This window comes from Lutzomyia longipalpis, chromosome 2 (genome assembly GCF_024334085.1).
Source record: "Lutzomyia longipalpis isolate SR_M1_2022 chromosome 2, ASM2433408v1".
Taxonomy (NCBI): Eukaryota; Metazoa; Arthropoda; class Insecta; order Diptera; family Psychodidae; genus Lutzomyia; species Lutzomyia longipalpis.
In genome coordinates this window covers 40,010,942-40,023,974 of record NC_074708.1, presented here as the reverse complement: position 1 = coordinate 40,023,974, position 13,033 = coordinate 40,010,942, and the positions used below count along the sequence as shown (strand labels likewise).

General features: G+C 34.7%; 1 protein-coding gene across 3 annotated transcripts in view; it reads right to left on the bottom strand.

Annotated features, from left to right (window-relative positions):
- Positions 1–13,033, bottom strand: part of LOC129791417 (RNA-binding protein 5-like) — a 45,845-nt gene that overhangs the window by 16,493 nt on the left and 16,319 nt on the right. For 2 of the 3 annotated variants that reach the window (XM_055829586.1, XM_055829588.1), the window contains 2 exons: positions 11,199–11,313; positions 6,279–9,130 (listed from right to left, as the gene is read on the bottom strand). In XM_055829586.1, coding sequence (XP_055685561.1) covers positions 7,125–9,130; positions 11,199–11,313 — 2,121 coding nt within the window. In that variant the 3' untranslated portion in view covers positions 6,279–7,124. Of the gene's footprint in view, positions 1–6,278; positions 9,131–11,198; positions 11,314–13,033 lie in introns of those variants that run through there. The other variant, XM_055829587.1, reaches the window with a different exon arrangement.

Here is a 13,033-nt window from a genome sequence, read left to right as displayed (position 1 = left end):
GTGTCCTCGGCATACGATAATGTGCTAATTGATATCTTGTTAAAAGAGTTAGTTGATGATGGACTTCCCTTACACGTAGCAGTTTTGCTGAATTCTCTGCTAGCGGAAAAAAAGCTAAATTTCTTCTCAGGCAATAAAAAAGTTGTCTCTGCCTTAACCTTTAAAGGTTTACCCCAAGGTTCCGTACTCTCACCAATATGCTATAACCTATACGTCAGGAAAATCGAACAAATTATCCCCTCTAGCTGTTTCATTTTACAGTACGCTGACGATATCGTGATAGGTTGTTCCCACAAGGACCTCCTCGAAATAGAACGAGCATTAAATCAAGCCTGCTGTAATATACAATCCTTTCTTTCGGAAAAGGCACTCTCAATATCTGTTCCAAAGTCAGCAGTAGTTGTCTTCAATCGAAAGCATAACCCGGACAGTTTAAACATTATCTGTGCTGACGAATGTATTCCAACAGTACCGTCCTTTAAATATCTAGGAATCGTCTTCGACTATAAATGCCGATGGGGGGCACATGTTAGGCACATTGTCGAATCCTGCAGTAAAAGACTGAACTTCCTTAGAGCAGTATGCGGCATAAGCTGGGGAGCACATCCGTCAGTACTGAGGATCTTGTACATGACCACAATAAGATCCGTACTGGAATATGGTTGCGTTGTCTTTCATGGGGCTGCAAAAGGTCATTTAGAAAAACTGTATAAAATTCAACGCAGAGCTACAAGGATATGCCTAGGATTAATGCCCTCCTCACCAAATTGTGCAGTAGAAGTTCTAGGCGGTTTCCCCCCTCTAGAATTAAGGTACTTGTTCGTGACTGAAAAATTCCTTCTTAGAGTATCCTATAGACAACCAAGCCTTATTCAAGACATTGAGAGATTGAGAAGATTGAACCCATTCAGTAGTACGGTAAGAATCTTGGAGGCCATGGAGGATCTAGATTTTAGATTTAACCCCACAATGCAGGAAGCTCCCCTAGTAGGTCCAAACAACACACGCAGAGTGTACGTTAAAATGGATCTCTGGAACCAACTTAGAAACACCCCTAAAGAATCCTGGCAATATATAGCTCCTGTGCAAGTACGAAGCATGCTTGAACACATCTCTCAAGATTCCCAGGTGATTTATACGGATGGATCAAAATCTGTAAATGGAGTAGGAGCTGCTATATGGGATTCCACCCTTGATTATCAAGAATGTGTATCTCTAACACCCCCTGCATCAAATTTTACGGCTGAGTTGGTTGCGATAAAAATGGCGTTGTTAAGAGCATTATCTTCAGACTGTAACAGACCTAACATTTATATCCTCTCAGATTCTATGTCTGGCTTACTTGCAATTCAAAACGGCTCAGAGCTTTATTCCTGTAAGGTCCTGCGTGACATTAATGCAATATTGGGAGACTTGAACAATCGTAGTATTGTGCTAATGTGGATCCCAGCACATGTTGGAATAAGTGGTAATGAGAAGGTTGATTTGTTAGCTAAAAGAGCGGCTAGTCTTATCCCTTCAAATGCAGATTGTCATAGACCAGAAGATTGGTACTCATGCTTTCAGCTTGATGTACTGTTTCATTGGCAAACGTACTACACAAATGATGAAAATGGACGTTACTGTCATTCTATCCTACCAGAATGTAAGCTCCAGGAATGGTTTAAAGGATTCTCATTTATGCCTAGAAGGACAATAGTGGCTCTTAGTCGTATTATATCTAATCACTATGGCCTACGTGCTCATCTTAAAAGATTCGATATGGTAGATGACCCATACTGCGAAACGTGTAACACATATGAGGATATAGACCATGTTATATTCTCGTGCAGGAAATATTCTGTTGGAAGACTGGGAATGCGCAACATTTGTGAATCTCTTGGGTTGGAACCTTGCGTTCGAGACTTGGTAGCAGTGAGCTTGGAGAAGAAGCTGAATGAACCGCTCCGACTCTTAGGTGAATTCCTAAAAGATAACAGGATTGCGGTATAATTGTAAATCAATTGTAGGTGTTGGCGGTCCACATGGGTCAATAGACCCGAAGACCTTAGGGAGGGGTGGGTGTTAAAAAAAAAAAAAAAAAAAAAAATAATATTGAAGGGAGAATTTTGCAATATAGTGTTCTCGGACAATATTCCAGGAGGGATTAAATGGGGATTGAGACATAAGCATGTTTGGGCTCAAAATTGGCCACATAATTTATTCGAATCCTTATTTCTCATCCAAACGTTCTTCCATCCAACGTTCACCATCAGAATCAACCCAGAGAGAGACAGAGAGACTCCGAAGAATTGTCTATAAGTTCATTGAAGGAATAAATGTGGGTGTAGCGGAAACATTGAGCTCTAACTAGATGCGAGAACATCTTGTTTGCTATATAGCACTCCTATATACATATATTAAGATGTAGGATGTGTGTAATTCAAAAGGATATGTTCCATATGTTCAAAGGAACTAAACATAATTCAAAATGTTGCAACACAGTGGGAAGAGAGTCATGAAAATCTATTTGAATGGAATCAAGCGAATTTAAATTAATTATAATGGGATGATTTCAAGGAATTCCCAAAAACGTGTTAGAAAGTCAAAGATGGTTGCTTTTACGTTGGGAAAATTTAATTTTCACATGATGAATTTTTATTTTTATTCTCATGCCATATAGAAGATTATATTCTGTGATTTTTTTTCTGCGGATTCACCCTGTGACCCATTTCCATCTTCTATATCAAACTGACGAGCACTCGAAGAAAAGGGTTGGAATTGGAAGATCCTCTTCTAAATTGTGTTAATTGATTTTTCAGAGTTGGTAAAATGCAGAAAATAGAGAAATTTTCACCATTTCCATCTTCAAACCACATTTTCCTCCACTCCAAGTTATAGTTTTCTCCATCCATTCGTGAATATATACATAGTACTTGTGTAAAGATTCTATAATGGATGATTCTTGGTCTGAAAATTCGACATTCTTCTTTTTTTTTCGCCCCATTTCTTCGTGTCCCGAAGAACATCAGACAGATTAATTGTATTATCGTATTCACTTAATATTCTACGTTTGCATCGCTGATAAAAGGGAAATTAATTTGCCACCCCACCCCCATTATACTTTCTCCACATTTTTTTTTCTGCCTTCTTCCCCCGTCAGTGTATCCACTTAAATACGATTGAGATGAAGTCGAGTGAATAAAGCAAGCAAATAAATTTGTTCTTGCCAAGATACTCTATTCGCAAATATATATAAAAGAGAAATCATGGCGTGGGAGGGAGATGGAAGGACTTGCATTTCATTTTCTCGCAAAATAAACGTAATATTATACAACTCTATCCGTTTTAACACATCGACATTGTGTCACCTTTCAGTGTTCATTGGATGGAATGCCATCGTTTCAATTTAATTGAAAGGGATACCAACCCCTAGCACATTGGAAATTGGATGAAATGGAAAACTATAAATATAAAATTCAATACTGATTTTGCAATTTAACCATCAATATCACAGGATGTGTGCAAAAAAAAACTTTTTTCTGCAAAGTGTGCACTTTGCCAAGTTATATACATTTTTTTTTACAATTCATACGAGAAAAAAAACATAACGCTCAAACAAGCAATAAAATACACTACCCATCAAAAGTTTCCGGGCAAGCAAAAATGGGGTATTTTTGAAGGCAATTGCCAATTTTTTTTTATTGATTTTATAAGAAAAAACTCAGCGCAAAAAGCGTGACAAAATGTACTAAGAATATTTCGAAATATTTTGAGCAAGAAAAAATTGCAAATGGCGATGAAATGTTTCGCATTTTTTGGCAATATTTTTTCGGCATTTTTCTATATGATCCCAGTGAATATTGGAGAGTTTCTCTCGTGATTTTTCTGTATTTTTTTGTTCCCTGCAAGATGAAAAGTGTCAAAATTATTCTGCGACAGAGGAAGTTTTTACATGTTCGCTGCATAATCTCCTTTCAAGTGACCAACCGATTTTTTTTTAACAGTGAGAGGATAATGTATGTAGGGGAGGACGGGGTAATTTGGCCACTTTGGCGGTTTTTGGGATATATCAAGCAAGTATGGTAGTATGAAGAAAACCAAATAGCCCTATTTTGTAGGAAATTTTCCGGCCTACAACTTCCCCATATAACACTTTTCTCTATCTCGATGAGAAATGGGTGAATTTTCCATTCTCCTGGACCCTTAGCTTAGTGTCCAAATTACCCCGAGCACGGGTAATTTGGACACTTTGGCGCACAAATTATTAAACATGAAAATTTTTGAACAATAAAAAAATTTTATTTTTTCGATTATTTTTTTGGAAGATAGGTTATTTATCTAAGATTCATTTCCAGTAATTTTCCAGATAAAAATATTTAACAGAGCCTCAAACTTTAACATTTTCTGAACCATAAACGGGCAAAGTCTAAAAAAGGCCATTTTTCAAATTATCGTAAATTTCTTTTTTTAGATAAAATTTTGTATCCTACTTTGCTTATAATCTGTAAGAAAACATTAAAAGGCACAACCACAATAAATATCTTAAATGTGCGTCGGAAAATGTGCCGGAAAAACTCAAGTGGCCAAATTACCCCACTCCAATTTTCCGGAAAAAACCATTTCCACAGGAAAATCTGTTTGAGATATCGGAAAATGGATGTTACTATCGTGTTTATGATGGATCAATGACCCTTAATGGCTTAAAAGTTAATTTTTAAGTGTTAAAAATTTTTCGAAAATGACGTAGATTCAAAATGCCAAAAGCACTTGAAAAAGTGAAAAAATGATTTTTCTTAAACAAAAGAAAATCCAATAATCGGATTTTCCCCAAACTTGGTACGATTGATTATCTCTATGGGGAGTATAAACTGTGGAGAAATGGATTTTCTAGCATTTACCATACTTGAGATATTCCCATTAATGACTTTGCCAAAGTGGCCAAATTACCCCGTCTTCCCCTACTTAATATTTTAATGAAAGGATAAAGTGTAAGTTATAAAAAGTAAATGATTAACGGATGAAGTAAGGGTAACATAAGGGGATGATACAATAAACAATAAAAAGCACAACTTGTCCAAATCGGAATGAAATTTCTTTTTTAAGTTAGTGGACATGAATAGGTATCATTTGAAACAGAGTTTGTTCAAATCGGTCAACCATAACCGGAGATATCCTCAAAAATGTATTTTTTCTTTCACTATGGTTCACTACAATGGCTGCTACGACCGAACCGCTTGACCGATTTTCAAAAATTTATCAGATTTGGAAAAGGAATTAAATTACCTTTCCAAAGATAGTCTATTTGTTAAAATCGGTACATAAGCGGTCAAGATACAAAAGGTCAGTCAAAATTTGTGAAATCGTGAAAAAAAAACGCTTTTACCTAGCTTTACCAAAATGGCTGCCAAGAAATAATGGGTTGACCGATTTTCAAAAATTTACCAGTTTTGGAAAGGTGAAAAAAGTACCTTTCCAAAACTGGTCGATTTTTAAAAATCGGTTGACCACAGCCGGAGATATAGCCACTTGAAATTTGCCTTCGAAAATACACCATTTTTCCTTGCCCGGAAACTTTTTAAGGGTAGTGTAGGAGTACATACAAAAGTACCCTATACTCCAAAATGTCATATAAAGTTACGCAAGGAAAAATATATAGGTAAAAGCTCCTGTTTGCCCATTTTCCCACACCTGGAAAACAACCACTTTTAATTTTTTTTTGAACAAAAAATGTCACAAACTGGAAAATAAAAAAAGAAACTTTTTTTTACGAAAATAAATTTAATTTTCAATTGAAACCAACCCTATCGTCGTCTTTGTTGAACTCTTATTGAATCAAAAGGAGAGCTTTTATGGGGATTAGTTAGAGCTTGAATATCAAGCTTTGTGAGAGAAGATTTGAAACTTTCTTACATAGAAACTTTCACTTGTTTGTCCTTGTTTTGTTATTGTTGTTAAATTTCTTCTTTAGAAATCAATAAACTGATTGATAATTTTCAAATTGATTTATCAAAAGAAATATTTAAAAACAAATTATTGTGATATGCGTGAGAGTGACAATATCCCTATGTATTTCCATTAGCAACCTCTCAATCATTTTAATTAACTCTTTGCTCATTTAGCTTTTCATTTTAAAAAAAATATTTATTAATAGATATGTTTTTTGAAATGCCAAAGGGTTAATTTTGGCAGAAAATATTAAACAATTTGACATTTTTTTAATTAAAATAATTGAATCGTTGTGTTTTAAAAATAGCTATCAGAATTAATTTTATTATTGAAAAAATTTATTAGGTAATATTTTTTTGTTAAAAGAGAGTCGGAAAATCTTTATGGAAAATATTCCTTCCTTAGCCCACATTCTGTTTTTTTTTCTTAACTCTTTTCCAATTTTTCATTAAATATCAAATAAAGTTCACAACAATTTTTTTAATAGGGCTACCACCTCTAGGGGTTTCACCCGGAGACTTCTGCGGATTTAGGATGAATTTCTCCGGGTCACACGGTTTTACTTTTTTTGCTTTAATTTTCGCCAGTACATATCAGAAAACAAAAAATCAGAAATTGAAATTAATGCTCTGTAATTTAGGAATTTTCGATTTTTTTTAACTAAAGGAAAATCGTCTTAAGTCAGATCTGAGTTTTTCTAAACCAGAATAAATTTCTTTAAGCTAAACTACAGTTTTCTTCAAACTAGGTGTATGTTTTTAAAGTCAATCCTAAGATTTTTAAGCAAGGCCTTTGTTGTAGACTAGACTTAGGGTTTTTTTAATGTTAGGTTTTTAAAGTTTCAAAGTTAGGCTGAACTGAGTCTGAATGCGTCTTTAAAGTCTGACCTAAATGAACTAAAAGTTTGGCTTAAAAAAATAGTCCTGGCCTAATAAAAGGCCTAGCTTTGTTTCTTAAGCCAGGCTTAGGTTTTTAGTCAAACTTACATTTTTTAAGGTGTTACACAATTTACCACAATTACACAATTGTATAAGATATAGCTTTTATAGTTTTAATAATTAGAAACTGGCTAAATCTAGAATGCACTTAACACTACCTCAGTTAAAAAACTTAAGATAAAAACTGAAGCCTGGTTTAAGTAAACTTAGGCCTGGCTTTAAAAAAAACTCCAACCAATCCATTATGCTAAAAAAGTTCTAAAAAAAAATCAAACTTACAAGCAAATACGGACTTAAATTTTTTTTAAATAAAATAATTTCATTGCCTATCGAAAGATTGATGTCATTTTTAGTATTAGGTACAGACATTAAAAAATTTAGGGGAGGGGGGGAGGTAGGTAAAATCTCCCGGGTCAGAATGTAATGTGAGGTTGTAACCTTATTTTTTAACGATAAAAAAAATATAAAAAAAAGACTCACCTCAATGATATTTGTGCGTCCTTGATTGCTCCTACCGAGACCTTGTCCTTCAGTCCAGCCCATCTTCTGCAGCAATTTATTCCCCACATTATTCTGTCCAATTGGTAAGCTAGCTGTGGTGGATGCCGCCGTACTCGACGTCGATTGTTTCTCAATCTCCCGCTGGAAGCGTTCTTTGCTGCGATTTGGTGGCGGCGGATCCGCCTCACCGTACTTCATACGACGCTCAAGTGCACGATCCCGATACGATTGTCCAGCATTGCCCGCATCAGCGGCACGCCCCAGATTATACTTCCGCATATTCTCAAGATGAAGTGTTGACTTTTGCAAATGTTTCTGCAGTATGTCTGGGGATTGGAATGCTCTCTTGCACAGGAGGCAGGTTAATTTATCAAAGTCCACGTAATCTTTCTCATTTGCCGGTGGACCACCCGTTGCACCATCCCCATGCGCCTCATCGAGATCATTTTCCGAATCTGACCCATAGGCAGCTACCAATTTCCCGGAAGGTTCATTTATGCCAAACTTCAAACTCCCACCCGCACCCTTTTCCTTCTTCTCAAGTATACTAAATCCAACATCAGCATACCCACTTTGAGAGTTATTTTTTGACAAATTCTCCTCTTTAACAGCCATCGGTGCCATCATGTTCATGTCCTTCTTCTGATTCAGCTGCTTCGCCCATTTCTCCATATCCTTAACAATTTTCTTTGCCACTTTGACTTTATCTTGCTTCGCCACCTCCTTCCGCCCCTCACGCCTCGTCCCATCTTCACCCACGACGGACAATTGCTTCCCATTGTCCCCATCACCATCCACACCACCACCCAAGCTTGCTGCTGCTGCTGCACTACCGCTGCTATTGCTTGTGGAGGAGGATTGTGTTGCAGATGCCTGAGATGCAGTCGGTGCCAAAACGTATGTACTATTCTCATTGTCCCAGTACAAGTATGCATTGATCTCACTATTGTAGTAGTATTGGGAATTCCCATCGTAATAGAGACCCGTAGTGGGGTCATAGTAAAACCCAGAAGTTTCATCGTATTGATATAGTGAAACATCTGGTGTGGGATATTTCTTTCCATCCGTCCCCCTTGGGATCTGCATTGATGCCGAATTTCCCGAATTACTTGACGTATCACCCTTACCATGATATTTTCCACCTTGTTGAGCAATCTGTTTCCTCTGTATGGCTGACTGAGCTACAGCCGCCCCTGAATTTGCTGTCTCACCCCCCATTTGAGACATTGTGGGCAAATTGCTAAATTGTCCTTTGGATATTTGTCCCATATAGTATTGCGTGTAGTATTTCAGGTAGTGCTCATGCTCAACTGAATTCGACGCATACATATTTGCACTATATTCCGCCAAACGTGGCACATCATCCATTGTATATTGATAGCTACCACCACCACCACCGCTGCCACTTTGGTAATTCCCACCCATTTCACCACCCACTCCCTGTGCTACCTTCGAATTTATCAATTGCTCCCCGCGCTTTGTTGTTGGATTTGGATTCTCCGGATCAACACAGTACGATATCAACACCTCACGCGTCTCAATCTTCAGCGGTGGCTCAAGTCCCTTGAGGGCATTGTGGGTATTCATGGAATCCACTAAATTGTCAAACGACAAATAGCACACCCCACGCGAGGTTGATGTTAAAGGATCGCGACATATGAGAATTTTTGATATTTTCGACACAAGAGTGGGTACAACTTCCTGCATCACCGTCAATACACCCTCCTCATTTGTCAGCACATCCAAATTCCTCAGCATGATTTCTACAACCAACAACAACAAAAAAATACACACACGTGCCTCTCAAAATTCATCCATAAATCACACCACCATTAGAGTCAGAAAGAGAGGAAGAGTGAGAAAAAATATATAAATGATGAATGAAAAATGGGTATTTGTCTCCTTATCGTTTGTTGTACTCACAATCCCTTCTTTTTCCTCTTCTATTTCTTTCTCTCTCTTTCTCTGTGTAAAGGGCCCTTAAATGGGGATTTTTGCCGCATCATATTATTCAAAGATTAGCAAGATTACACAACCACCTTAAAAACTATCTATAATGGATTTTATCTATGATAACAATTGCATTTTCTCTGCATTTTTCCCCTCATTTTCCATGAAAAGGAAATGTTGGATTAAAAGGGGTAATTTAAATAGAAAATCGAGATATTGATTGCAGTTGTAATGTTTTGAACAAATTTGCTGCAACTAACGCGTATAATGACTAAACGCCCAAAAACTCTTAAAAATACTTCAGTTGAAATGCAGCAGAAAGGTTAATTAACCCTTTGAATATATCACTACAGTACTTTAGTCTAAATTTAACGAAAAACAATTGAGATTTACTGAAATGAAAAAAAAATTATTGAATGACTGGAAAAATCGCAGAATAAAACATTATGAATGCCACATATTTATCATCAATTTTGCAGAGAATATTTTTTATTCTTTTTTGGAAGTCCAAGATTTTTAGAAATCTTGCGATCGATTTAGTGAAAAATCCTTTATTTTTAGCTTAAAATTAAACAGTTGTAAGGATTGTGCTATTCTGTAAATAATATTGTAAGATTTTGATAATTTTAATCTATTTAGAAAAAAATTACATACTCTTCCTAAATTCTTTAAAACCCTTCCTAAAATATTTCTACTCAAAATTTATGTTTTTTAAACGTTCTTTTTCTGTGTAAATAGAAGAAAAACCAAAAAAAAAAACTAATCCTGAAATCGCCCAGAAGGATCTTTAAAAAAAAAGGAGAGAAGATGATTCTTAAAGAAATTTGAAAAATTTTCATTTCTTTTATAACAAGGCAAAAGAAAGCATCAAAATGTGAAAATTTTACAATAATTTTCATATAATAATGATATCTTAAAACAGTCCAATTATAAGAGAACAATTAAATATTTATATCCAAAATTGAACTCTCTGTTACAAAAAAAATCTCTCATTTGATGCGTGGATGAAAAAATGGTTTGATAAATAGTATGGATGGAACCATAAAAATTCTAGTTTATCCAAGACACATTTTGAGCCATAAAAACTTAAGCTTTAGTTAAAAGCTTTGTTTTTAATCTCCATAAAAAAAGCTTATTTGTTCTTAAGAGCTTACGAAGATGAAAGGACTGATTATGCTACTTTATTATGACATATGTTTTTACAGTTAATGTCAAAATTCTCGGTACATGTCTAGGGTGCTATAAAATTTGGTTATGCTAAAACCACGTAAGATAACCAATTTTGTTTAAAGAATTGTCCTCAAATTAAAAAAGTAGAATTTCTCTCATTTAAACAATCAAATAATATTTCCATCAATTTCTGCCGACTTGTTTTTAAAGGTGCTAAGGCTCCTATTAAAGCAATTAAGGTAATCCTAGCTATTGATTCAACTAATACGGCATTTAATTGAATAGTTGTTTTGAAAATCGAACAAATCCTGAGAATATTTGAGCATTTTACGTGGAAATTTATTTCCCAAAAATTTCAACTCAAAAATTGGGTGAATAAATGTCTCCACGTCACAAGAATATTTTGAATAAAATATAAAGTTTTAGAGAGAATAGAAAGTTTATGTTTTGTGCATAGTTAACCAACTATCATACAATAGTTGAATATATTATCTTTCTTTCATCTTTTTTTTGTGGATGCAAAGTTTTAGAAGGAAAACTTTAAGAATTCTTATAGAGAGAAAAAAGATGGGATGAGGGTGGGAGAACATCAAAGATTTAAATTCAAAAATTCTCTCTCTCTCTCACACACACGAATGGAGACATTGTTTTTTGCAATTGAAACTTATATAGAGAGAAAATATTGTGCAAATGGTGCTATCTAATACATACTTTTAGTAAGGATATTGCTGACTTCATCGCTTCCTTCTCCACCCTTTTCACTTTCCTCCCGCGAAGCGTAGCACTTGAAGCAGTTGTCGCGTCGCTTGAAATTTAAAACACCACACTAAAAGACAAGGAAACAAGAAAGGAAAAAAAACCACTTAATCCTCCAAAAAGTAAATCATTTTACCACCCACTGAATTTTCCACATTTCTCGTCTCATATTTTAATCACAAACATTTTTTAAAAGGATTTTTGTCTCTCTCTCTCTCTCTCTCTCTCTCTCTGTGCATTTTATTTATCAAATAATCCTTTTTCTCTCACACAGCTTCGCTATTTTATTTCATCTTCAAACATAAATTTATGGGAATAAATGACTTTAGTTTTAGTGACTTATAAAAACGAAGTGTATACAATTTAATGCAATGTACACACAACGAGACTTTCGCAGTTGAAGCGGGGGCGGGTAGAAGAAAAAAAAGCAGAGGATGAACATTTGAAAATGCAGAATATAAGGATAACAATCTTCTGCATCTCTTCCCATCCATTAGATTTTCAAGCTCATAAGGGGTTGGAGGAGAGAATGCTCCAACAGTGAAGAAAAAAAAACTAACTATGCTCAGCTTACACTCAACTGTGTTGAATAAATTTTAAACTGCACCTTCGTGTAATTACTTTGCATTTTGGATTTTTTCTCCTTCTTTCTCTCTCTCACTCCAATTTACCTCCCACACCCACACCCCATTCCACTATTTACACCCTTAAGTGAGAATTTATTGCAATAAAGGTAGGAAATGTCATTTAACTTCCCCTTTGCACAAAAATTCTTTTCGCCAAAAATGCAAGATAAAACGAGAAAATTATTTCGGATTTATAATTTGGTCAAGAGAATTTATACAAAAGTTTCCATAAAAGTTCCCTAAAATTCTCTTAATGAATTTTCATATATAAACAATAAATTGCATGAGATTGAGCATATTTTTTAGTGAGAATTTAATTCCACCCCCACAAAAAAAAATATAGGTATACACAAAAACCTTCCCAGATTGCTTTCAAAGAGAGAAAATAAAACGGAAATTGCAATGAAATATCTGCAATTATTTTCACGACATTATTCGGATATATTTTGCACTCTAAAGCACACAAAAAAGTGCTTAATAATTCGGATTTTCAGTTTATTTCATTTAAAACTTCACAAAGTAAAAAAAATGAAAATAAAAATTATTTCATCCAAAACTGAATATGAGAAAATAAATTAATTTACTATATATAATAAAAATGATTTTGGTGATAAAAGAGCAAAACCTTGTTTTAATTAAAATTTTAATTTTATTTGAAATTTTCCTAAAAGGATGTCATTTGTTTTGGATAAACTTTTTCACCTCAAAAAACGACAATTTATTTTCCTAAATGACAAATTTCATAAGCAGATAAATTTATCTTTTGCTGCGTAGAAGAGAGAAATCCACAAAGAAAATTAATTATATTGTCATTAGAGTTAGTTCTACTTTCTTGATATTTTTTTCGTTTAGTTTAAGACATTAAAAATCATACCCCTTAACAAGTTTTAGATGCATATTAATTTAAATTTCAAACAATAATCAATTTCTAACGTTTAATTCCTAATTCGGGATTTTCGTAAACTTTCAATCAATTCCGATTTAGAATGTGTTTAGGTACAAAGTTTGCTAATCTAGTGTTCAAATCCTTTAATGTTACGTGCTTATGGGACTCTCTCTCTCTACCGTGTTCTGCTACCAAATACACCAAAAGAAAGGATTGTGGTTGCATTTTGTACTGTGAATGGAATCAAGGATTAAGAAATGGTTGCAATTGAAATGCTT